Here is a 27,380-nt window from a genome sequence, read left to right on the forward strand (position 1 = left end):
CAGTAATTTTTATATGTAATTGTCCCCCATTTAAAAATTTGATATTTACTAATCGTTACCACATAGTTTTGTTAGTTATTTCTTGGAGCATTATTGGGCTTCTACATAATAATACAAAGAATATCGTAAATCTCTGGGCATAATTTGAGGTCAAAATACATTATTACAGAAGAAAATCAGATTCTTTATGAACCTCAGAAGGATAGCTAAATTGAGTCCCTGCTTAATGTTTTCAAACACATTTATTAGTGAAAGGTAATCTTACCTTTTATCATTCTTTTATACTAAACATGTTCATTTAATATCATAATATGTGTGATATTTAAATCTTTTGAAATACCATAATGCTGGATAAAAATGGAGCTTTTAATGGGCCATTAGCGATATCATGGCTTTATCAATAATATTCAAATGCATGAGTGACTTATTTCCACTTCATAACTCCAGTAAGACATGGCAAAGTTGGTTTCTAGGGTGTTCACTCTTCTCGGTGGCTGAACTGCTGAAGGTGCTCACAGCATACTTAAAACAGTAATACCCCAGACATGCTCTGTATGGTATGTCTTACTATTTAACTAGTTTCCTTTCCCATCCAAAGGTATGGGTGAAATGTGACTCCATCAGCTAAATTAGAGAGGTTTTTAAATTCCTCATGAAAGGGCAGAATAAAGTTGACTATATAATTAAATCCTTGTTTGTTAAAAGGTGCTGGATAAAGCAGAGCAGCTGAGAGAAATGGAGGCAAATGTGTTGCCAGGGTTTCTTAAACTACAAGAAATGGTAAGTAACTGGAGAAAGTATTTTTGATGTATATTTCATAGATGTTAAAGATAGATACACTGTATTAGATCATCTAGCCAGTCTCACTACCAGTGAACTCCACAGAGTAGAAAAGTTTGGGTGTAACTTTTTTTTTTCTGAAAGTTATTTTTTGCAGATTTTTGGTCAGCAGCAGAACCCAAGTAATACTTTAAACATCACATGGTTCATTCTTTTAGTGCTCTGTTTATTATTCCATTTAATAATATGTTGTCCTGTAAAGTCTGCTCTTTTATGAATTATTTTGAAGCTGCTTTAACTGTGCAGCTGCATCTTCTAAAATACGGTTTGCTTTTAAGCTGATTGCAAAATTCTGTCACTCTTCGGGAAGGCTTTTTTTAATAATTGCCTAAGAGTATCAATCTTGGAGGGACTGTAAGCTATATAAGGAGCAACTTCTAAGTGAAAGAAGCTTAGTGCAGCTCTTACTGTCTTGGTTAAAAGGTGGTAAGTAATCTCCTAGAACTTGGCAACTGGCTATCTGGGGGTCCAAACCATCCTGAAACAATTTCTTTAGTGGGAGCAAAACCCAAGTGTAGTGAGTGTGGGGTTGTACAGATGAACCCATACGTCCTGAGTGTTTGTTATTTTGCAATTTCTCCATCAGTGTCTGAGAACACTTTGTGGTGGCCCTGCTGGAGACAGGCACAATGACTCTTTGAGCTTTGGTTAGTAGCAGAGGCTCTCCCTCTTGTGGTGTGAGAGAGAGCAGAGGCGTTACTATTTTGGGATAGGACTAGAATATATTTTTCTGCTGCTCTTGCTTATAGGAATGGACTTCAATTAAGCGCATTGAAGTCAGTGAGAGCCTTTCCCTTGTCTGTTGGGTTGTTTTGAGAAAGTAACTATTCCAGTGGCTGTGGAAAGCTGGAGAGTCTTGATATGCTTGAGCTAATGGGTGGGACAGTTGTACGTTGATCTTGGTGGAAAGACACTTCTGAGGATGCATGTCACTCTCTTTCTGCCTCATATTTTCTTAGCAAATAGCTTGTTGAAACAGCCAGTGTACAATACATGAAAAATGTAGTGATTTACATTTTAATAAGAAATATATTTTTAATTGCTGATTAATTAGCAGCAATAGAGGTTGATTAGAGAAACAAATCAGCACTCTTGCCTGTTGTGGGGGCAATGTTTAGGTGATTCAAAAACACTGGAAAATAAATAGGTTGTTCCACCTTTCCCTTAAAGAATATATCTTTGTGCAAGATGGAAGCTGTACCCTGAATCGTTGCACATCAGCATATTTTAAATCTTGTTTCTTGGTAGTTTCAAATGTAATAAACAAAGTGTATGTGAGGAAGAACCATGTGCTCTGTGCTTTTTCTGATAATCTATGTGCCAGTCCCTTATTCTGTTGCACTTTCTGGAATCCATGTGCTACACTTTACTTTTCTGTTTTTTTTTACTTACTTCAGTGCTTCTTAATTTTTGATGATTTTTATATTTTGGAAGTAACCTGAGGAAACAAGCTTTCTTACTTTTAAGAAAGTGCTTCTAGAACTCTGAAATCTCTTCACTGAACCATACTTGAAGGCATCTCTCTTTACTGCTAAATTTGTAGTACTGTTTCAAAAATAACTGCAGAGATAAAGAATGTAGCATTATATTTGTACAGCAAAATCTCAGAACATTTTTGGGGATTGGTAGGTTTACCTTAACAATGTAGTCATTGTTCACTGAGGAAAATCTTTTGTAATAGTAATGATAGATGAAGATGACCTCCACAAGGATATGTGGAATAATGGAATTGCATGTTCTTTTAAAATAGTAGATGGTAAAATGTGAATATGCTAGCCTGTTTCCCTTTAAAGTAAGCCCTCAGATATTTAAAAAGAAATTAATGGGACATCTGAAATATTTCTCTCGTTTTTATTAAATAAATTGTGGGAATTGTGTAAAAGAATATTTCCATATGGAAAATAAGTAATTTATCTATTGATCCAACTTAAGTTGAAACTTGCATATTGCCCACAGACTTTGTTGAAGTGATGGTAAAGGTATCTTACTAGTCATAACCATATTTAAGATTTCAAAACAATCAAGTACAGAGCTAACTTTTTGTAGCGAGTGTCATGAGTCAGATGACCTTTATAAATTAAACCTGAAGTGTGTTCCCATCACAAAATATTGCTCCTCCTTTACCTTCTAAACTGTTACGGTATAATCTCCTAAGGAAATTCTGGATTTAATTATTGAAGTGAAATGTTGGCTTAATTTTGGGAAGGGAAGCAACTTAATATTGCCTAATACCAGGTCCCGATCACCCAAAGTAGCTGAAATGTCAATTAAATGGCAAGAGATATACAGGAATCCCAGATAATTAGAGAAATCTGCAAATGTATGAGGTTCTTGATTAGGCCACCAAAAGACTTATTAATATGCTAATAATTTGTGTTAAACACTTCATTTGATGAAATTCTTCAAATGAAAAATCCTAACACTCATTCTTCTGATTAATATTTTAACATGCAAGGTGACCTTTTCCCTCTTTCTTCTCTTACAGACTGACAGAAATGTGACTGTTGTTTTCCTTAGTGAAATTGTGTGGGAGCTGTTTCGTCCAAACACTGGATGCTTGGAGCCATTCACCTTGTATTTTCCTGACTATAGCATAGGTAATTTAATTTTTTCTATCTTTTTTTGTTTGTTGAATAACTACTCTTAGTACTTTACATAAAGCACTTTCCATCTAAGCTTTTCAAATACAATTTTTTGTTAAGCAGTGTGAGTAGGCTAGTGCTTCAGCTTTAAATTGATTAGAAAATGGGATAGTTGAAAATATATGCTGGTTACTAGAATCCAGAAGGCAGTGTTCACACAGATATAAAGGAAAATATTCTTTGCCTTTTGGACAAAACGTTAAATTGAATAATATGAAATATAAACCTCCTAGGTGCTGGTAAGAATTAGAATTTCATTATAAAATGGAGAAATTTTCTCTTGAGAAACTTTGTTATGGTAGTTGTGCTTGTATTGGATAATTGATCAACAGGATTTATAAACTTTCATGTACGGTATAGCATATTCTTGTAAAATGAGATACTAATTGAATATGCTTATGCTCATAAAACATACTGGTGGCTTTGGTAAAGTTACAAGCCCTATATTCCTGTTCACCCTCTAAGTAGGAATCGGAGACTCCCTCTCTTTTAATCCATCTACATTTCCAGTATGAATCCCCTATCTCAAACCACATACTACATGTTAACTGGTGACCTACACACTAGGGTGAAAGACTCCAGTCTTTTCCTGTCCTCCATTCTCTTACAGGCAACATCCATCTCACATTTTGCCTTTACATGCAGTCCAAAGAACATTCCACCTCTCCCTCATGCCACTTTAGTTTGTGAAGCCCAATCTACCTTATCCTTTATGACTAGAAATACCATTTTATTTTGTTTTTGTTTGAGAATTGTTTCTGTGGATCCCCATTAGTGAGATGCACATGGCTCTAATAGCAAGAGCTCAGCCAAATGATGGGAGTACAAGAGCATCTTTGGAGATCTGAGATTCTCCACCCCAGCTGTGGTTAGCTGCAGATGTTGAGATTGTGTTTCTGTATCCTTTGCCATTTTGACAGCATATTGTTTCTTAAGGCTTTTGTTGTAATTAGTTGTCAGTAAAGTTAATGTAGTTTAGTGTTGTGATGGTGTTTAAATATAAGGTTTGTTTTGTTTTTTTTAGGAGGAGGATGTTGAGGGAACTGGACCATTTTTGGTTCTGTTACCCCTCTTGGTAGGGTTTTCTTTTTGCTATTGATTTAGGTTCTGTGGTATAGCTGACCTAGCATGTTTTGGCTTGTGCTGTACTTAACTTTTAAGATATGATTAGTAAAATTAAGGCAATCACCAGCTTTTGGAAAAAATTAATCAAATTTGTTTATATCTAAACAGGACACCTACAAAAGATTTTGTCCCATTATCATCCTCCAGAGTATTCTGCTGATTTTTATGCTGCGTACATTAATATTCTTCTTGGTGTCTTCTACACAGTCTGCAGGGACTTGAAAGAGCTTCGACATCTGGTGAGGGATCATCTAGTTTTTTATGTCTAAAATCTAGAAGGCTAGGTTTATTGTTGAATTTGTATAAATAGAAAGTCATAAGCATATTGCATCAAAAGACACTGCTTGTTTGTATTTGTTTGTTGTTTAAATCAGTTAGTGATGTACAGGTGTCCTCATACCTCTGGGACTTTCCACAATATGATGGAGCCTGCACCAGTCATGTCTCCAAGGAAGGCCTCACCGAATCAGATAGTGGCATTGGGATTGGGGAATTAAATCCCAGTAGGAGTTCTAGATGGGGTTTTCTGATTGCTACTGGGAAAGGCTTCCCTTAGCTGAAGGTCACTGAGGGAAGTTCTAGGCTTCCTGCTTGCACTTGCAATAAACTGTTGCACCTGAGCCTTAAAACATTAGATCTCATAACATCCACATTAGATATGTACTATAGCTAGTATAATCAGTAAAAGCCAAAAATTTTTAAAAGTCCACTAATTATGGACTCAAATTTTGAAGATGTAGCTGATTATTCAGATGTGCTGAGCACTTCAATGCTTATTGAGATCAGTTGTATGTGTGAGCGCTCAATACCTCTTAATGTAACATTCAAGTCAAGCACCCATGAATAAAGGCATCCCAAATTAGTGGACACCTTTTTTGAAAAATTGAGCCCAAATGACTTGCTCAGGCTCACGCAGTGGTAGTCGTTTGCAGATCAGGGAGCAGAGCCCAGTAGTCCTGACTTCCAGTCCTGTCCACTTACTTCTAGGCATACTGCATATTTTGGAAGTCTATCAGGAAGATAGCCTCTAACCATTATAGTTTAACTATATCAGGCAGTCTATGTTGTTTCTCTTTTAAATGAACATTGATTAAAATGGTGGACTAGAGAAAGCAGCAGGCATTGGAGTCATGTGTGGTTTTAGGAGTCTTTTCTTCTTGTTGCTTTGAATTATAGTTTCTGCTGTGTCTAAGCCTAGATAAAATATTCAGCTATTTATAAAGGCAGCTTTGCAGTGGAAAAACTGCCTTCGTTTACATTGGAAATTAAATGGAAAACTTATGTTTTGCTGTATTGTGTAGATGTGAAAATGTAAATTTTCACTTGAATAGTCTGCTGTATAAGACTTTTTAAACACAGCTACTACGGACTACATCTGGTGCACAGTTTTAAAGAAAGATGGTTTCTAAATTTGATCGACAAGCTTTTGGAGAACTGAGGACTAATAGAAATGTTCCAGACTCCTACTAACAATTCTAATAGAAACAGATAATCCAAACATTGCAGCAGTGTACAGATGACTTGCAAATGAAATCGACTATAATTAAAAAATGAAACTGATTATTCTGTTACCATTGTCCAAGCTGAGAAATTAAAATGCTAACAGGTAAAGAAGTGTTTTATTTTATCTGACAGTGACTTGTGTAATAAAAGTTGAAGTTCTCCACTTAGAATCATAGAATATTAGAGTTGGAAGGGACCTCAGAGGTCATCTAGTCCAACCCCCTGCTCAAAGTAGGACTAACCTCAGCTATATCATCCCAGCCAGGGCTTTGTCAAGCCTCAGCTTAAAAACCTCTAAAGATGGAGATTCCACCACCTCCCAAGGTAACCCATTCCAGTGCTTCACCACCCTCCTAGCGAAAAATGTTTTCCTAATGTCCAACCTAGACCTCCCCAACTGCAACTTGAGACCATTGCTCCTTGTTCTGTCATCTGCCACCACCGAGAACAGCCTAGCCCCATCCTCCCTGGAACCCCCTTTCAGGTAGTTAAAGGCTGCTATCAAATCCCCCCTCATTCTTCTCTTTTGCAAACTAAACAAGCCCAGTTTCCTTAGCCTCTCCTCATAAGTCCTATGCTCCAGCCCCCTAATCATTTTTGTTGCCCTCCACTGGACTCTCTCCAACTTGTCTATATCCTTTTTGTAGTGGGGGGCCTAAAACTGGACACAATACTCCAAATGCGGCCTCACCAATGCCGAATAGAGGGGAATAATCACTTCCCGTGACCTGCTGGCAATGCCCCTCCTGATGCAGCCCAATATGCTATTAGCCTTCTTGACAACCAGGGCACACTTGGTTCATATCCAGCTTCTTATCCACTGTTACCCCCAGGTCCTTTTCTGCAGAACTGCTACCTAGCTCATCGGTCCCCAGTCTGTAGCTGTGCATGGGATTCGTCCTTCCTAAGTGCAGGACTCTGCACTTTTCTTTGTTGAACCTCATTAGATTTCTTTTGGCCCAATCCTCCAGTTTGTTTAGGTCCTTCTGTATCCTATCCCTACCTTCAAGGGTATTTACCACTCCCCCCAGCTTAGTGTCATCCGCAAACTTGCTGAGGGTGCAATCTACCCCATCTTCCAGATCATTAATGAAGATGTTGAACAAAACCTGCCCCAGGACTGACCCCTGGGGCACTCCGCTTGTGACCGGTTGCCAGCTAGACATGGAGCCATTGATGACTACTCGTTGAGCCCTACGCTTTAGCCAGTTCTCTATCTATTTTATAGTCCATTCATCCGACCCATACTACTTTAACTTGCTGATAAGAATACTGTGAGAGACTGTATCAAAAGCTTTGCTAAAGTCAAGGTATATCACATCTACCGCCTTCCCTACATCCAGAGCCAGTCACCTCATCATAGAAAGCAATCAGGTTGGTCAGGCATGATTTTCCCTTGGTGAATCCGTGTTGACTGTTCCTGATCACCTTCCTCTCTTCCAAGTGCCTTAAAATGGATTCCTTAAGGACCTGCTCCATGATTTTTCCAGGGATTGAGGTGAGGCTGACGGTTCTGTAGTTCCCTGGATCCTCTTTCCTCCCTTTTTTGAAGATGGGCACTATATTTGCTTTTTTCCAGTCCTCAGGGACCTCCTCCTGTTGCCACGAGCTTTCAAAGATAATAGCCAATGGTTCTGAAATCACTTCAGCCAACTCCCTCAGCACCCTCAGGTGCATTGCATCCGGCCCCATGGACTTGTGTATGTCCAATTCTTCTAAATAGTCTTGGACCTGTTCCTTCAGCACTGCGGGATGTTCTCCTCCTTCCTATTCTGTGCCACCCAGTGAAGCAGTCTGGGAGCTGATCTTGTCTGAACACTTCAACAAAACTAATTGATTGGATTTGTTCATATTCAGATAAGTTTACATATGTGCATGCACATTTATTTTGAACAGAATATGGCAAAACCACTGAATTTCACAAAATCTGAAGTGAATGATGGCTTACAGGATAGAGTTCTATGCTCTTCAGTGGAGTAAAACGTTAAAATATGGAAAGCTTTAATTTTGTTCACATCTCTATCAAATCAGAGTTAATTATATGAGAAGTTAGATCAGATCATGATCTGCATGGCAGACCTGGGTTTTTTGGAAATGAAGGCTTCATTCGATTATCTGTCTGCTTCAGTGTTCCTAAGATATTCACATGTTCCTTTGCTTTGGATGCAGAATTTTCACACTATTTACCTTTCAGATTAGAAATCCAAATATAAATGATGTATGCTGTATCCTTAACGCTTATCAAGCATACATTCTGAATTGGTAAAAGTAGGAAGAGACCAATGGTCAGCCATAGCTTATGGTTTGTAATTCCATGTAAGTATTTCAGTTCACTTTTTTCCCTTCCCAACCCCAAATTTGGAGGTGGGAGAAGACATTTTTTCCCCATATTTCCTTCTTCCTTCCCCTGAGCCACCAGACCAGTTTCACTGTAAAAACTGAGTAGACGTAGGCAAGCCAGCTCTCTTTTACATAAAACTGTTGGCTAATAGCTGCACTAGGCAGAGCTGAGGTCTTGGTTGGCTGACTAAAGTAGAGCTTACTGGAAATGTTTTTTCCTATCTTGCAAAATTTGAAAATTTCACAAAAAATATTTGCAATTCCGTATCAGGATCAAAGAAAGACCTTTCAAATTTAGGGAAGAGGCATGGGCACTCACCTATGATGTAGGAGACCCAGGGTCAAGTCCTTGCTCTGCCTGATTTAGACCATAATAAATACAAAATGAGGGGTTTATTTCAAAATGCACTTAATCGTTTAATTTTTTAATCTCTCCATTTTGACTTGCATATAACCCTCTGACGTAATCGAATCAGTGAGTACCTGTTCACTAATAACTACTTGGTTACTACCAGGGAGCATAACTTGTTTTTACACAATCTTGGCAGTTCTGATTGCATAACTTGAATGCATAAAGAAGAAATAAGAGATGGACCTTTGCTGTGTAAAGTGCCCTGGTAAATTTGGGCCAGGCTCCTTGATCTTTAACCAAGAAGATCTTTAACTCCCCAAACGAACAAAACAAGTATAGATAGTTGTAGCCAAAAGGGTCAAGATCACAGCTCCATCTTTTTTCCATATCTGTACATATAGCTGTCTTAAACTATTGTGTACTGTGTGTTACACTGCTAAATTGAAGGCTCAGCAAGACAAAAAGCAAAAGATTCATACTAGAGTATAAAGTTAAGTTAGAAGCAATCTTTTATTTTAGAATACATAAGGAATAAAAAAAAAGCATAAAGGACTTGCCATTATGCTCCTCTTTTCAATTCTCATCAATAATGTTACATATAATGAATATAAATCCTTCTATGAATTACATGTATATGTTCTCTTTTAAAAAAAAAATCTTGCTCACCAGACTGTTAAATAGGCTGTTTAGGGAGGGTGGGGCAGGCAGCAGGGAAAGTCTCTAGCCTCCAGAAGGGCAAGCAAGCAGTCCAAGCCCTGGTCCTTAGGCAGGGCTGGGCAGGCAGTGGGGAACAGGCTCTGGCCCTTAGTGGGTCAGGGTAGGAAGGGGGGCAGGGGAGCGGAGACCGGCCCACCCAACTCTGTGTCCCAGCCCAGGGCCCTGACAGTGATGGGTTGTCCTGTCACTGGGTCAGCAGGGCTCCAGCCGAAACGTGTAGACCCGGCTACAAGCCATAATGCAGACGGATGGATGTCTGGCTCCCACGGGCTTCTTCCTTCCCCCCCCCTTTCCCTAGAGTACCTTGTCCCTCAAGTTGCTCACTGTTTCCTCGGAATACTCTGCCCGAGGGATGTTCCAGATCCCTTTGGCCTCGTCGCTCGATGGCAGGTCCGGGAACTCTTTGGAGCTGTCAGCGGAGGGCAGCTCCTCTAGGTCACAGGGTCCTGGGGTCTCCTCTGGCTCACAGGGGGCTGGGCAGCTTGGGTAGCTCCTTCAGGTCACATGATCCAGGGGTCTGCTCTGACTCACTGGGCTCAGGTAGCTCCTCAGGGCCCCAGGTAGTTGGCAGCTCTGGCAGCCTCTCCTCCAGGTAACAGTCTGGTCCTGGCCCAGGCCCCAGCACCAAGGGAGAGACATCCTTCTCCCTCGGCCTCCTTCCCCTTACTGAGCAGGAAGGCCTCCCTGTTATAGTTCCTGCTCCGCCTTTCTACTTCCGGTCAGGTGGAGTTATACTCACAGGCTCTGCCCCCCCAGTGGGGGTTTGGCTTTCCCTTGCCATCAATCTCTGAGGGAGGCCACACCTCCCAGATGCACTCATCACAAGTGGTGCCTCTTGCTTTCCATCCTGGGGATTAGCTCTGTCAGTTTGCGCTCTTCTTCCAGTATTGTCTTCTCCTGTCTTGTCTCATTCTGCTGCCATGTTCACTCCTGGGTCTGCAGCTTCTCTCTGTGGTTTGACCCTCTGGCCAAGTCACTAATGTCCTCCCCTTCTAGGAAATTCTTTACAGACCTGCTCTCTAACAGGCGCCTCCAACGTCCTTGCCATTCCCTAGTGGCTAGTAGGGGAATCCAGGCCTGCCCTCTACACTGGGTTCCAGCCCAGGGACCTATAACAAGCATCCGCAGTCCCTGTATAGGCCTACCCTTGCTGCTGTTTCCCTGGACTTCTTCCTACCTATCTGACTTCTCCTCTGGGTTTGCCAGCCTCCAACTCCCTCCATTTGGGGAGTGACTGCAGCCTTTCCTAGCAGCACGCAGCCCCCTCTCTGCAGCCAGCTATCTGGCTTTATACAGGCCCTGCCTGTTACTTAATTAGCTGCCTGTAGCGTAAATCTCCCCTGCTTGCAGCCTAATTAGTTGATTGGGCCTACCTGGCCTAATTCAGCTCTTGAAGGGCTAGTGGGGGGAGTCCTTCCCATCAGAATTAGTAATATCCAAGCTTCATAGGTTTATCCAAATTGGAAAAAATATATATTAGATGTCTAGGTAAAATACAACAAATAATTCTTATCTTAAGCAAAAATAGCATTTGAAAGTGGAAGAAGGGTTTCTGAAAAAATTGATTTTTATCATTTCTTCTCTGCATTTGTGTGTAAATAGATATCATATCTTGACATATTTACATAATTACAGCACTGACAAAACAGTGAGTTTTAACTGAAAAAGGGTCAAGAAATGGTTGTATTCAGTAAATTATTTTCTGCATTACTGGTTTAAAAAGATACAATTGCTGTATTGAAAGGTTTTTTTTAATCAATATACTATACTGAAAAGATTTTTGTGGAAGTTTTTCTTTGCTTTTGTTCTTGTGAGTGTCATCTTGATTTTTGTATATCTGGATGTTATAATATCCTCATAGTTCATAGTGTGAGTCAAAGTGAAAACCTTGAAAGTAAAACACCATAATTAGTAGCTGAAACATGTTCTTATTTGCTTTACATCATCCAGAGGTGTGCTAGATGCTGTACGGATCTAGATTGACCTTGGTATAGATTGACCATGTCTAATACAATATTTTAATATACTGTCAATTTTTCTGTCTTTCTGTAGGCTGCACTAAATTTTACTAAATATTGTGAACCAGTGATCAGAGGAGAAGGTAAGTGCTTTGTTTTTCTGTTAGGCTGTGTCTATGCTACAAGCACTGCAGCTACACTGCTGTAGTGTAGACACTTACTACAGCAACAGAAAGTGTTTTTCCCATCTCTGTGTAAATCCACCAGCTTGAGAGGTGATAGCTAGGTTGACAGAAGAATTCTTCCATCAGCTTAACAGTGTCTATTCCATGTCTTAGGTCAGCTTAACTATGTCTCTCGGGGTATGAATTTTTTACACTACTGAGTGATGTACCTAGGTCAACCTAAGTTTAAGGTGTAGATCAGGCCTGAGTAGCAGTCAGTGTTTAAAATGGTGGTGCTCAATCTGTGGCTCTTTTGGAGTCCACAGCTTTGATCCACTTTCCATTCACTCTGCCAATCACAGCAGTGTTGCTTTTACTGTCTAATGCACACAAGGCAACATTTGGAGTGTAGCAGAAGCAGACTAACAAGCTTTTAGTCATTATTTTATGGAGATGAGAAGAAATCTGCTCTCAAGCACTTTTCCCTCCTCTAACAGTGCTGCCTCCTATATGACTTCTCACACCTCAACAGCTGAGAAGAGAAGGGAGAAACAACCTTCCCTCTCAGGTCTAGGAGTGGAGAGTGAAAACAGATATTCTGTTAAATAGTCATTGAGTATCACAAAGTAACCAGAGTGCAACATCCTTGCCTTGCAGTGTGGCGTTCACGTCAGTAGAAGATAATTCTGCATCATGGTAATGCAAATGTTTCAGAATATCACACTAATTATTTTGTGTGTCTGTCTCTGTTCAACTTATACGAAGTTGAATTCCACCCTTCTATAGGTTAAACACATTTTCAGAGTTCACACTAACAAAGCTGATTTTTGCTCTGTGCAGCAAATGAACGTGACACACGTCGACTCTGGAAAAATATTGAATCTCATTTGAAGAGAGCAATGCAGACTGTTTATCTCCGGGAAATATCCAGGTAATTGTCTCTTCTTTATTTTTAGCCAGCCACCTCTCAAAAGCTCTGCTTCAAATGTCAAATGTGTGGTTATTAGTATTTCTTCCTGACAGACTGAGTGACTCTTTTTCTTTTAACATCAGTTTCTTTGCAGCCATAAAATACTACAACCACTCCTAATGGTGTGTCTCAGATAGGAAAATACAAACAAGTGTTCATAGTGTATATTTGTGAGACCTTATGAAACTATTAAGTTAATGAGTGAAGCAGATTTTAAAGCAAAACTCATATAAAACTATTTATTGACTAGACATTGAAGCAGTCCTCCACCAATGGTGGTGTGATTATTCCTTCACCAATGCCCATGCAAACCAATGGACATTGCACCACGCTTGGAATGTAAACAATCCAGGCTTTTTCAGAACGTGTTGGGAGGGCACTCTAAAGGAGAGGGCCCCTTATGGATAATGTTCTGTCAGCAGCCCCTCCCTGTTATAACAAAGGTCATATATGGTGTGACCCGTCCGTGCCTAGGGTAGCCACCTGAAAATGCTAAGGTCAGGGCAGGCTGCAAAAGGAGAGCAGATTCTCCCAACATTGGTGGATGACACTGAAGTCAGACTTCCCAACAAGCCACAAACGATGCTTCTGATTCCCCACACTGTTTATCAAGAAGCTAAAATAAAAATATACACAGCCCCCTTTACTGCATTTCAGTCTCTGGCTCCCAATAAGCCCTTAGGTCCAGGAAAGAGAGAAGTTATTTAAAACTCTATGCTCTTTACCAAAAAGATTCTCCTGGCCCCAAAGGGTCAGCCGCATTACTAGATCAATATAAGTTTGGATTTACCCAAAATACCACGCTGCCAGCCAATCCTTTAGTAACTAAAACTAAAGGTTTATTATAAAAGGAAAGAAACAAACTATAAGAAAAATGTTAAATGATTAAAGCAATCATATACATACAAATGATTTGAAAGTCCATATATATCAGGTTTCCAGTAGAATTGTGGAGTTTGCAGGCTTGTATAGTCTCTCTGGTGTACATCCAGTATCTGGATGGGTCTCAGTCCTTTGTTTCACAGCTTCAATTGTAGATGAGTTGATCCAGAGGTAGGTGAAGACTGAAGACTGACTGAAGACAAAATGGATGTGGTACAGCTGTCTTTTATGTTCCTTGGCCTTTTCCATGCTGCTTGTGGAAATTTACAGAAATAAGATGGAATCCAGGGTCACATGAGTAAGTCCTGGTGACTTATCAGGTATATCCCTGGCTTCTCCCCCGGGGCCCATTGTACCTATGAGTTTCGTTAATGGCCCATTAAGCAGGCTAGTGCTGCAGCCATCCTGTCTGAGGTGTGGCCCAGAAATACAGCACAAGTTGAAATACAGATACATCAAACATATCCATAACTTCCAATACACATATAACACATGAACATAAACACTATCATCTTACTTAGCAAATTATAGCCTTTCCAATGGTACCTGACATGGCATATCTCTTATGAATTATTATGATTTTGACATATTGATGTTAAATAATATCATAAATGGTCCCCCTAATCCAGCCAGAGTCACACATAGATAAAGTATTTCTGCCATAATTAGGGACACGATTTGGTCATGAAGGTTACAGATTCCGTGACTTTATTTCCAGACCTCTGTAACTTCTGGGGCAGAGCTGGAGCAGCGTCAGCCCCAGGGCCACTACCTAACAGCTGACTGACCAGCCAGCCCGCTGGAGTGGGCTGGAGCAGCTGTAAGTCCCAACAGCTGTTTTTTCTCCCTCCCCAGTGTATTTTTAGTAAAAGCCAGGGACAGGTCGCAGCTTCTGTGAATTTTTTTATTGACCACGACCTGTTCCTGTCTTCTACTAAAAATACCTGTGACAGAATCTTAACCTTAGCTATAATTGAATGTGTTAGGTATGACTCAGTGTCCTGTCTTGTTCTATACTCTTTAATTTTTGGTCTGTTTAATTGTTGGGGGGTTTTCAGGTTTGGTTTTGGCAGTTTTGTTATTGACTTACATTTTCATTTACAAAAATGAAAACCTCTTTAAACATTCTTATTATCAAATAAGGTCCCATACTTTGATTTGGTAGGAAATAGAGAAAAAACATTATATGGTGCTTTTCAATAATTCATAACTTCTTAAACATGGAAATCCATCATCAAAATATATGAGGATAACTGAAAATGCTCTTCTCTTTTAAAAATTGCCTTTGCAGTTTCACACTGTATTGTTCATGTCTTACTATGCAAACCTCAGAATTCTTTTAAGGTACTATAAATATTATAAAAGCAAACACACAAGCGCCTCAAAACCAGCTTATTGTGGCAAGGTTTATAAATCCACTACACCATCATTGACCTTTAGTTCCTTTTTTTCCTTCACCTCCTGCTCTCATGGTACAAAAACCTTCTTCCCTGCATGGGATTATTTTATTTTTAAATAGCTTTAGGAATGTAAAGGTAGCTGCGTGGTGATTAGTTAAAATTTTGATCAACACTTATTTGTGAAAGGTGCTAATGACTTTTTCTTTATAATGGCACAGGCAGAGAAAAAGATAGTGTTCAAGAAGTGCCGAACCAAGATGTATTTTAGAGATGAGCATAGTCTGTGTTTGGATGAAGGGTACTTGTTCAAAAGTTGTGTGGCCTGTGTGGTTCAATGTGAGTGAGAAGAACTTCAGTAGCATTCTCCATTAAACGCTCTTCCCTGCAGGGCAGTTATTTGCATTGGACGCAAGATAGAGAGCACCAATTTGTCAACATCTTTCTGGTATTTTAGGTGCAGTTTCACCAGAATTGTATGGGGGAGGGAGCTAGCACCTCCATACTCAGTGACAATGCTCTCCTTGTAAAATTCCCCTCAGTTCCTCTGTTGAGGGGAATTCCTTGAAGGGTACTCATAGAGATGTCCTACTGGTACTGACTTACTCTCTGAAACCAACTGTACTGTACAGTCCTACCGCATCATTCTACAAAGGTTCAACTGCCAGTGCTGGTGCAGTAATTGGTCCTTCATTGGCCTTCAGTACAGACATGACCCTTCTCCCCCATGCCAACACCTCTTGCTCCTCCACCGGACATGATTGGAGATACTTCCTCTGACTCAGATGTGTCCATACAGGATTTCACCACCTTTCCCTTCCAACCTCCCTCCCTTGAGGTGCATCTGAGGAAGAGACCACCAACAGACAACTGACACATCAGCTTTGGCAAGAGCAGCCATGAGTCCTGCTGTCTTTCCTTATGCCCTATCACAATGGGTTTATTGGAATCCTTTGCCCCTGATGCCAATCAATTTTATCAGGTACCCTGGTGCAAAGAGGCCCTCCAAGATCAATAGCCACCAGCAGAAGAGCAAGAGCTAGGTGCTGAGGACAAGCACCACCTTCTCACAAATCCTTGCCCTGTCCAGATGGGGCTGTTATGCCTCCCCTGCCATCCTAAGAGATGAGTGAACTTGAGTGCCTGGTGTTAAACAAGGATATTGATATAATAGGCATCATAGAAACTTGGTGGAATTATGATAATCAATGGGACATGGTAATACCAGGATACAAAATATATAGGAATGACAGAGCAGGCGGAGCTGGTGCGGGAGTGTCACTATATATGAAAGAAAGCATAGAGTCAAATAGAGAAATTTTTAAATGAATCAGACTATACCATAGAATCTCCATGGATGGAAATTCCATGCTTGACTAATAAGAGTGTAGCAGTAGGAATATGGTGATGGTGATTGTGAAATGCTCCAGGAGATTAGAGAGGCTATAAAAATAGAAAACTCAATAATAATGGGGGATTTCAGCTATCCCTATATTGACTGGATACATGTCACCTCAGAATGGGATGCTGAGATAAAATTTTTAAACATCATTAATGATTGCTTCTTGGAGTCCTTACTTCAGGAACCCACAAGTGGAGGAGGCAATTCATGATTTAGTCTTAATGGATTGGGTCCAAGAGGTGTAAATATAGCTGAACTGCTTAGTAAGAGATACCATAATATAATGAAATTTAAAATCCTTGTGGTAGGGAAACACCAAAGAAGCACACCATAATAGCACTTACCTTCAAAAAGGGGAACTATACAAAAATGAGGAAGGTAGTTAAATGAAAATTAATAGTTGAGTGAAATGCCTGCAGGTTGCATGGAAACTAAAGACTCCATAATAGAGGCTAAATTAAATGTATACTGAAATGAAATAAAAATAGAGGACCAAAAAAATGCCACTATAACTAAACAAATAAGTGGTTAGAGGCAAAAAGGCATCCTTTAAAAACTGGAAGTTAAATCCTTTTCAGGGACTGTTCTCATGAGGGTTTCTTAAGACAAGAAATACAATCCCTCCTATTCTTTGTAGTGATTGAATCTGTTCCACTGGATTTCATCGGAAGAGGGTTCTACCCCAGGTACTTCTTGAGTTCCCAAAACCAGAGGAGTGTGGAGACCAGTTTTGGACCTCAGGACTTTGAACAACTTTGTTCTCTCTGTGATTCAGACTAGTAACCCTGGAAGTGACAATTCTCTCTCTGCTTCCGAAAGCTCGTCTCCCTCAACCTTCAAGATACGTAATTGCATGTAGCTGTGGACCCTTCTCTCAGAGGTTTCCTATGGTTCATTCTCGGAAAAGGCTATTACCAAGACTGCATCCTATCCTTGGATCTTTCAACTCTCTCAAGAGTTTTTAAAAGTCCTCTTGGTGGTAGCAACTCATCTGTGTCAGATGGGAATAATTCTCTCCCCCTACCTGGATGATGCGCTCCTTTCTCGAGGTGCAGTCAGTAACCAACAAGACCTTCTCTTTCCCATTCCTTGGAATCTGCTACATTGTGGCAAAAGTCTACATTCATACCTACACAATGAATAGTGTTCATCAGAGCCCTTCTGGACACCACTACATCCAAAGCATACTTGCACATGGACAGATTCAGTATAATGTCCAGTTCATTTCCACAGTACAACAGACCTGCAACAGACCTGCACAGTAAGGGCTTGCCTTCAACTACTGGCCACTTAGCAGCCTGTTTATCCATAACACCCTTGGCAAGATTACACTGCTGTTGCCTTCAAGCCTGGCTCAGGTTTGGCTATGCCCCCAATAAGCACAAATTGGCCAAATGGGTGTCATACCACAGAGAGTCATCTGCTTTCTCAATTGGTGGAAGGATCTTGAAAAGGTCTGTGTGGGAGTTTCATTTTCATATGCTCCCTCCACAAAGATCATCTTTACAGAAGCCTCCCTACTAGGCTGGGGCACCCATTTCCAGGACTTCACAGCTCAGTGGATTCCCCTCACTTCCTGGTCCGCCCATGGAAATGTCTCTCCAGATCAACATTTTAGAATTCAGGGCAGTCCATTACATTTGCTATTATTTCCTATCCAACAGTGAGGCCACTCAGTTAAAGTAATGCTGTGCAGCAGGTCTGCAATGTATTTTATAAATCACCAAGGAAGAATGCTATCCCAGTCCTTATGCAGAGTTCAGCTCAAGGGAGGGCACAGTCGCAACTTGTTGGGAGATGCCCTCCTTATCTCATGTTACTCCACACTTACTCCTCAACACCATTGTTTCTCAAAGTCCTGAACAAATCCATACAAGAGAAAGTGGTGGCCATCATCATAGCACCATCATGGCCAAAGCAGATATGGTTCCCAGGTCTGATTTGCCAGTCTCTGTGACCATCTCATCACCTTCCTCTGGTATCAGATCTCTTCACCCTGTAATGAGGCACTATGATCTACCTCAGTGCCTGGCTCCTAGATGACTCTATGGTGTACAACAGGACTGCTCTTCAGAAGTCCAAATGATCTGAATAGTACAATAGTAGAATAGTACAATAATAGAAAGCCACCTGCAAGGAAAACCTACCTGCAGAAATGGAGATGTGTTCAAGTCTGTGTACCCATCGGTCTTTCCTCCTCTTGAGTCTCTCTTCAGGCACATTTTCATTTACTTGCTAAATTTAAAAACCACAGGCTTATCACTGAGCTCGGCTTAGGTTCACCTAGCTACCATTACAGCTTTTCATTCCCCCATCCAGAGGTTTTCAGTCTTTGCACATGTGACCGTTGCAAGATTCATTAAGGCTCTGTTTTAATCTTATGTACTTATGAAGAAGCTGCTCAATTTAGTCCTCAATGCTCTGGGAAAACCCTCATTTGAATTTACAGGGAGTTGTTCCCTTTTTCATTTGTTCTTTAAGACCTCATTCCTTATAGTCATCACCTCAGTCAGAAGGGTAGGGAAACTGAGAGCACTTAAGGCTGACCCACCTTAAACTCTGTTCTGTGGCAATAAGGTCACATTACATCCCCATTGTTGTTTTTTGGTTTAATGTTTCTTCAGAATTCCACATTAATCAGGACATTCATCTACCAGTGTATTACCCCAAGCCTTACTGTTTGAGAGAGGAAAGGATATACAAAAATGTACCTCGGCTGACTAAGCCCCTTGACTTTTCCTAGCCTTTTTTATTTCCAGAGCAGAAAGAATGAAAGAGCAGACTGTCAAAACAGGTTTCAGGATGCATCTTCACCTGTTCCAAAGCCTCGAAGAAGCGTCCTCCACCTAGAGTGATTGCCCATTTCACCAGGGCTTAGTCGCCTGCTATGGCCTTACTGAAGAATATACCCATCTTGGACATTTGCAAAGCTCTGACTTATCTAATTCTTTTATGAATCTAGTTATACTTCTGGCCTTCACAACATCCCCTGGCAATGAGTTCCACAGGTTGACTGTGTGGTGTATGAAGTAATATTTTATTTTGTTTAAAACAAACCTGCTGCATATTAATTTAATTGGGTGACTCCTAGTTCTTGTGTTATGTGAAGGGGTAAATATACATCCTTATTCCCTTCTCCGCATAATTCATGATTATATAGACCTCCTGTCATATCCCCCCTCAGTCATCTCTTTTCCAAGCTGAAAAATCCCAGTATTTTTAGTCTCTCCTCATCTGGAAGCTGTTCTATCCCTCTAATCATTTGTTGCCCTTCTCTGTACCTTTTCTAATTCTAATGTCTCTTTTTTGAGATGGGACAACCAGTACTATACTCAGTAATCCAGGTGTGGATTAATCATGGATTGTAGTACAATTTTATTTGTCTTATTATTCATCCCTTTCCTAATATTTCCTAATATTCTGTTAGCTTTCTTGACTACCACTACATGTTGAACGGCTGTTTTTCAGAGAACTATCCCCAATGACTCCAAGATCTCTTTCTTGAGTGGTAACAGCTAATTTAGACCCCATGATTTTGTATCTGTAGTTGGGATTATGTTTCCAATGTGCGTTTATCAACACTGAATTTCATCTGCCATTATGAAAAGTTCCAGGGGAGTAGCCGTGTTAGTCTGTATGCAGCAAAAACAACGAGAGTCCTGTAGCACTTTGAAGACTAACAAATTTAATTTCTGCAGGCATAAGCTTTCGTGGGCTGTAACCCACTTTGTCAGATGCAAGAAATTGTTTCCCAATCAGCCAGTTTTTTGACATCTCTTTATAACTCTTCGCAGTCTGCTATGGATTTTTATTTTGTCACCTGCAAACTTTGCTACCTCAAAGCAACTCAACTTTTATTTCCCCATAAGTTTAATTGTACATCCAAAAACTTGAAGAAAGTGAATAAAATTCCTAGAGATAATGCACAGGTTTGTAGCAGAAAATATATTGGCAGCAATTCTGTGCACTGTAAATCTTCAAATAATTTAAGATGACAGGAGGTCTGATTCTGCCTTTAGCTGAGTATGTATAACTCCTGTTGACATTAATGTGAACTGTATCAGGATTGGGCCCAACCAATTGATAATCTGGGGCAAAGTGTCTGTGATGCGTGGACTGTAGAATATACAGAAGAAACCTAGTCAGAGAACAAGTTGAGTAATTTAGTATTGTCTGCAAAATTTGCCACCTCACAGTTTACTACTTTTTCCAGATCATTTATGAAAATGTTGAACAGCACTGGTCCTAGTACAGATCCTTGAGGGACACCGCTATTTACCTCTTTCCAGTCTGAAAAGTGACTGTTAATTCCTACCCTTTGTTTCTTGTCTTTTAATCAGTTACTAATCCATGAGAGGACCTTCCCTCTTATCCCATGACTGCTTACTTTGATTAAGAGCCTTTGGTAAGGGAGTTTGTCAAAGGCTTTCTAAAAGTCCTAGTATGCTATATCCAATGGATCGCTCTTATCCACATGTTTGGTGACCCCTTCCCGCACCCTCCCAAAGAATTTTAATAGATTGAGGCATGATTTCCCTTTACAAAAGCTGTGTTGACTCTTCCCCAACAAATCATGTTAATCTATGTGTCTGATAATTCTGTTCTTTACTACAGTTTCCACCGATTTGCCTGGAACTGAAGTTAGGCTTATTGGCCTGTGATTTCCAGGATCGACTCTGGAGCCTTTTTTAAAAATCAGCATTGCATTAGCTATCCTTCAGTTAATCTGATACACAAGGCAATTTAAGTGATAGGTTACATACCACAGTTGGTAGTTCTGCAATTTCACATTTGAGTTCCTTCAGAACTCGTGGGTGAATACCATGTGGTCCTGATGACTTTATTACTGTTTAATTTATCAATTTATTCCAAAACCATCTCTATTGACAGCTCAATCTGGGACAGTGCTTCAGATTTGTTACCTAAAAAGAATGTCTCAGGGTTGGGAATCTCCCACACATGCTCTGCAGTGAAGACCGATTTAAAGAATTTACTTAGCTTCTCCACAGTTACCATGTCTTCCTTAAGTCTCCTTTAGCACCTCGATTGTCCAGTAGCTCCACTGATTGTTTGGCATGCTTCATGCGTCTGATGTACTTTAAAATACAAAACCCCATGTTGTTAATATTTGTCTTTTGCTTATTGCTCTTCAGATTGTTTTTTGGCCTGCCTAATTATACTTTTACTTTGTCTTGCTAGACTTTATGCTTTTTATTTTCTTCAGCAGGATTTAACTTCCAATTTTTAAAGGATGTCTTTGTGCCTCTAACAGCTTCTTTTACTCTTTTTAGTCATGATGGCACTTTTTTTGGTCTTCTTACTATGTTTCTTAATTTGGGGTGTACATTTAATTTGAGCCTCTATTATGGTGTTTTTAAAAAATTTCCATGCTGGTTGCATTTAATTTCCATTTAACTAGCTTCCTCATTTTTGTGTAATTCCCCTTTCTGAAGTTAAATGCTACTGTGGTGCACTTCTTTGATATTTTCCCTTCTACAAGGATGTGAAATTTAATTATATCATGGTTGCTATTACCAAGCAATTCAGCTATATTCACCTCTTGAACCAAATTCTGTACTCCATTTTGAACTAAATCAAGAATTGCCTCTCCCCTTGAGGTTCCAGAACTAGTTGCTGCAAGAAAGTCATTAATTTTGTCTAAAAACTTTACCTCGGCATCCTGTCCTAAGGTGACATGTACCCAGTCAATATGCGGAGAATTGAAATCCCCCATTATTACTGAGTTTTCTATTTTTATAGCCTTTCAATCTCCTGGAGCATTGCATAATCACCATCATCATCCTGGTCAGGTAGTCAGTAGTATATTCCTACTGCTATACTCCTGTTGTTCAAGCATGGAATTTCTTCCATAGAGATTCTGTGGTATAGTTTGATTCATTTAAGAGTTTCTCTATTTGACTCTATGCTTTCTTTCATATATAGTGACACTCCCACACCAGCACCACCAATTCTGTCATTCCTATATATTTTGTATCCTGGTATTACCATGTCCCACTGATTATCATTGTTCCACCAAGTTTGTGTGATGCCTATTATATCAATGTCCTCATTTAATTCCAGGCACTTAATTTCACGCATCTTAGTATTTAGTCTTCTACTATATGTATACAAGCACTTATAAAACTTGTCATTTTTTAGTATCTGCCATTGTGACATAATTGAATGGGACTCTTTAATTTGACTGTTTCTCTTCAGTTCCTGCCTATATTCTATCAACTTCTATCCTGTCATGTTTATTAGCATATAGAGAATCCCTATTAATAGATGCTCCCCTAAGGTATGTCTTGGTCTGAACCATGTGCCCCTCTGCACCTGTCAGCTTTCCCCCTTAGTTTAAAAACTCTTCTACAACCTTCTTAATTTTTGCGTGCCTGCAGTCTGGTTCCATTTTGGTTTAGGTGAAGTCCATTCTTATTGTATAGGCCCCTCCTTTCCCATTCGCTATAGACTCTGTGTTCGACAAGGAACCAGAGTGGTGTCAAACCCCTCCCCTTCCTCTATGCCTCATACCAGAGCACCAGGATGCATAGGGTATAGGCATGGACCCACTGACATTGCTGACAAAATCTTGGCTTAAAGGGTGCGTGGACACATTGCACATCCTGTTGTGGAGTACCCATAGGGACAAAACATCTTGAAGAAATCCAGTTACTCTTTAAGGTAAATAACTTCTCCTTTCATTTGAGTATGATAGGTACAATTTAAAAACGAGTTTTTGTCTTTCTTTTTTAGCTCACAGTGGGAGCGAATACAACAGGATGATGGAGAACCTGGGCACTTGAAAGGTATCAAATAGATGCAATAATTCTAAATAATTGTAGTAGTTATTTAGTGATGTGACTGCTGATCCCTAACAAACACTTGAATGGAATGAATTTAATGAGGCCTAGATTGTACATCCTTCTTAGATGCAGAACATGCCTGAATGTTGAGTCTGGGCATGTGAGGAAAATGAACCACTACTCCCATGTGCAGGTGCGTGGGAAATAGGCTGACTCATATATGGCTCTGCACTTGCTATGTTCATGACCAGCAGAGCTGGTTGTATGTGAAGGGGAAGTATGCTGCCTCTGGTAATGGGCTGACATGGCATATTCCTGAGCAAAACAGGAGCCCTGGACAAATTGTGGTTGAGAGAAAGATGTGAATCATGACAGTCACAATTCTTTTCTTCTGCTGCCTCTGGAGCAGTGCAGCTCTGTGCCACCACCCCTTACGCAGAACTGAGAGTCAAGTCTTAATCTGCTCCTTAGTGTTCACTTTCTCTTTAGAGAAGATTACTAAGACATTTTCTTTGAGAAGTCCCTCTGCCATTCAGCAGTAGGTTCTTGCCCAGTTCTTAATTTTGGGACTATCTTTTCCCCTTAGTCTCCACGATGGTAAGACTTTTCTTCTGATAGAAAGTCAGAACATACTACATCTATCAAAGCTGTGGTGATAGTCTATAAATAGTATGGTAGTGATCAGAGAGTGATTCAGACCTTTACTTTTTAAACAAATACATTCCTTTTGCAGTGTGTCTGGCCAAGGGAATTAGAATTTTGGAATTATTCCGAAACCACCTGTTTTTCCCAAAAGACAGCAATACACTTACTCTTGATTAGCCCAAAAAAGAGAGATTTTATTCAAGAAGTTACTTTCAGGATTCTTTAAGATCATACAACGGAAAATGTTTTTGTTGGTAAATAGCATTTCTGCCATTAATTTCTCTTTAAGTACATTGTTATTTCATAATAAACTGTACTATGGATTTAATTAAACAATTATTCAATGCATAATGCTACTCTCAGCAGGTCAGAAAAATGTAGGAACACAAGCTTTTTAGTATTCAATTGAATTGGCTACAAGCAGGAGTTTCTCTTACCTGGGATTGCATTTTGTAATTAAAATGCTGTCCAAATAAAACAGCTACTTGACTGTTAGTAGAAACTGAAATGTGCTGTGCTTTCATGATTATCTGAAAGGAAATCTGTAAATAACCCTTGTCAGGTTGCTCCACAATTACATTATGGTCTCTGCATTTTACTCTAACTTTTAAACGTGTTCCACTGTTTTGATCCTTATTTGTTAAAAGTATGCAGATTAAAGCCTGCATTTATCTATTTATTTGAGCACTGAGCATTCTCAAAATAGATCCTCTTGGAAGCTCACCTCTCCCATCAGCAGAGAAAATAGTGTAGATTGATCCTGCTGATCATACACATTTTAAATTAAAAAAAAAAAATTACGGTGACTAGGGGAAAGTGGGAAAGAGAAAAGTGTAGAAATGGAAAGGTGAAAGGAAGGAGGAAAGTTACATCATAGAATACTTTCTTGTGTATCCAAAGTATATGAAGGTTAAAATTCTAAACTTGTAAAATGCATGTATAGCAAGCAGATTAGACCAAATGAATCAGGCTGAAAGTGTTTCGGAAACCTTTTATCTTCAATAATAAATAAAATAAAAAAACCAAAAAGTCCAGGTGCTGAGCTGCAGCTGAGACACACCAGCTACAGCATGGGTGTTGATGTGTGTTCAAAGGTGCAATATGGCTGCCCAGTTGGAGCCTGGCTCATTGTGGAGCTAGTATTTTGAACAGTTTATAACAGCTTGGAGGTCAATATCAGTTGGGAAAGGGACAGATTTACAATTTTGCCATATCCACATTGGCCAATAAACTGTCTTAAACTAAATTAGCCTGAAAAAAAGTTTAAAATTGAGAGGGTGTTTTTGTTTTTAACACCAGTTCAGCAAATGAAGATCCCAGCTCAGTGTGTCCCAGATCATTGATGAAATCTCTCTTATTAGTGGTATTTGTCACAATTCAGGGTAACTGCACCTGTATTCCCCCTCCATGGTCCAGCAAGGGCACCCACTCTATGCTCTAGGCTCTTTAGCCATCATCTCTCTTGGGTGGAGACCTGTGACTCTCTTCCTTGTGACCAGGGTATTTTCAGACTGAACAGCTCCCTGCCTATACTGTGACCTCCTCAGGAAATTCAGGCTGCCTCACCTGGTCGGCTTTGCTGTTGTGTTCAGAGACAGTAAACAGTGTAATTTCCCACTGTTTAGCTACCACATAGCTCTTTCTAAGCAAGCACATTTATTCTTAAATTGAAAGCATAACAAAGAAAACAATAAAATAACCTCAACACATGCTAATAAATTTACCAAAGATCATCCTGTTATGCTTATAAAAGAAACAGCAGGATCTTATTCAGGGGGACAAGGCAATACGCCACATTTATTGGGAATACAAAGATTTCAAAAAGCAATTGCCTGCGCGCGTGCGCGCGCACACTCTCTCTCTCTCTCTCTCTCTCTCTCTCTCACACACTCACACACACACTCACACACACACTCACACACACACACACACACACACACACACACGGTTCTACAAAGATGGAGTATAGTTACCAGCCTCAGTTGCTCGTGTTAGTCCACTGGCCAGGTGGCTAAGACATGAGGGAGGGAGCAGGGGTCTGTTGGTGCACATTGATGCTCCTGGGGGATGATTGTAGAACCAAACCCAAAGTCCTCATCTTTCTGTCCCTTTTTATAGGGGTAAGCTCTCATGCCATTCTATAGATTCTGCTTCATCATGCTGCATCTGCATCCTGGTGTGATTATTAATCACCCATGTTTTGCCAGCATGACTGTTGTTGTTTTTTATAGTTTGTTTTGTTTTTGTTTTTTGAGGTGGATCCCAGGGTCATCGGGGTGGGCAGTCTTCGGCCATCTGGGTCGTAAAAGTTATTTTCATTCCCTTGAACATTCGAGGCTGGCACCTTTTTCCATTACTTTTTGGTTTCACATACACACATTACTCATTCATTTATTCACATTTTAATTTTTTAACATTTACTTAAAACTTGTAACTGGAAGACACAAGCGTCCTTCAGAAACAATAACATTTCTTTTTATTTAAAACATTTACTATTATTACAAAACATTCTTATTTAACATTGAATTTTTCTGTTTCAGAACATTTGCTGATGTTACTTTAAGCAGTGATCTTAAAACATGTACTTCAATAATAGCAACAGTTTCACAGAATGATCTTTGGTAACTTTACAAACAGGATAATTAATGACCAGATATTAGTTTCGGACAAACATATGGTGGTTTCAAACAAACTTATCAATAGTGAACAGATCACCCTACATACCCAAAATGCAAAGTCTCAGTGAAACTGCTGTGGTGGTTTGTTACGTACCGAAAGAATAAGGGTATTTCAAATAGAACCAATATAACAGAATCAAGCTTTGGGCCTACAATCCCCTGACTGTTCCCCTGGTGAACAGTCCTTCAAACATCATCCAGGGGTTTTCCTCTGCTTACCAGTTCATTACTCCTTTGGCACAGAACAAGAACGCCCAGTCTTATGGGGCTGCAGTAGGCCAAAATCCTTCCCATCCTTCCCTAAAGATTCTCCCCACCCATCTTGGACCAGAAGTTCTGTCCACTTGGTGGATCAGAAAGAAGGCCCTGAGTCAGTTTAAACTCAGGCTATTTATCCAAAAATCCTTTCTGTGCCTGTTGGTTCCTGGAGAATCCAGTTTGAACTGGTATATGTGAGCCTTTCTGTAGGTGGTGGTAGCTCTCTGGAAGTGTTACAACCTAAGTGAATTTGCCTAATCATCACCTGGAGGGCTGTTCTCCCCTCCTCCATGGAATTACATACACTCCTTGTCCCATAATGACATATAAACTTAATTCAATAAAGTATGCCCAGGATATTGCAGGAAATTGCCATCTGTAGCAGTATTTATTTAATCTCTATTATCGAAATACTTCGGAGTCTTAGGGCAGACCCCTGGCAAACTCAGTGCTGGTTTTGTGATTCAAGAGGCACTTGTGCATGCTACACTGTCCCACAGCACTGCCTGTTTTACTCTTGGGATACCAGGATTGTAGTAAATATCCATCTCTGCTGATTTACAGGAATGGAGCAAGCAGAGAAAAGGAACACTACAATGTATTTGCCCCTAAAAATCAGAACAAAACTAACTGGTATAATTTTAAGCTTCTCACCATTAAGAGTGCTCACTCAGTGACTCATAAACTGTGTTTGTTTATTTTAC

General features: G+C 40.0%; 1 protein-coding gene across 3 annotated transcripts in view; it reads left to right on the forward strand.

Annotated features, from left to right (window-relative positions):
• The window catches only part of ORC5 (origin recognition complex subunit 5), a 133,796-nt gene that overhangs the window by 18,385 nt on the left and 88,031 nt on the right, over positions 1 to 27,380 (forward strand). For all 3 annotated transcript variants that reach the window (XM_067563998.1, XM_067564000.1, XM_067563999.1), the window contains exons 5-10: positions 706 to 780; positions 3,326 to 3,437; positions 4,716 to 4,846; positions 11,572 to 11,620; positions 12,482 to 12,572; positions 23,046 to 23,098. In XM_067563998.1, coding sequence (XP_067420099.1) covers positions 706 to 780; positions 3,326 to 3,437; positions 4,716 to 4,846; positions 11,572 to 11,620; positions 12,482 to 12,572; positions 23,046 to 23,098 — 511 coding nt within the window. The remainder of the gene's footprint in view (positions 1 to 705; positions 781 to 3,325; positions 3,438 to 4,715; positions 4,847 to 11,571; positions 11,621 to 12,481; positions 12,573 to 23,045; positions 23,099 to 27,380) is intronic.

Source organism: Emydura macquarii, unplaced genomic scaffold (genome assembly GCF_026122565.2).
Source record: "Emydura macquarii macquarii isolate MOO-44397 ecotype Brisbane River unplaced genomic scaffold, CSIRO-AGI_Emac_v2 contig_2636, whole genome shotgun sequence".
NCBI lineage: Eukaryota > Metazoa > Chordata > Testudines > Chelidae > Emydura > Emydura macquarii.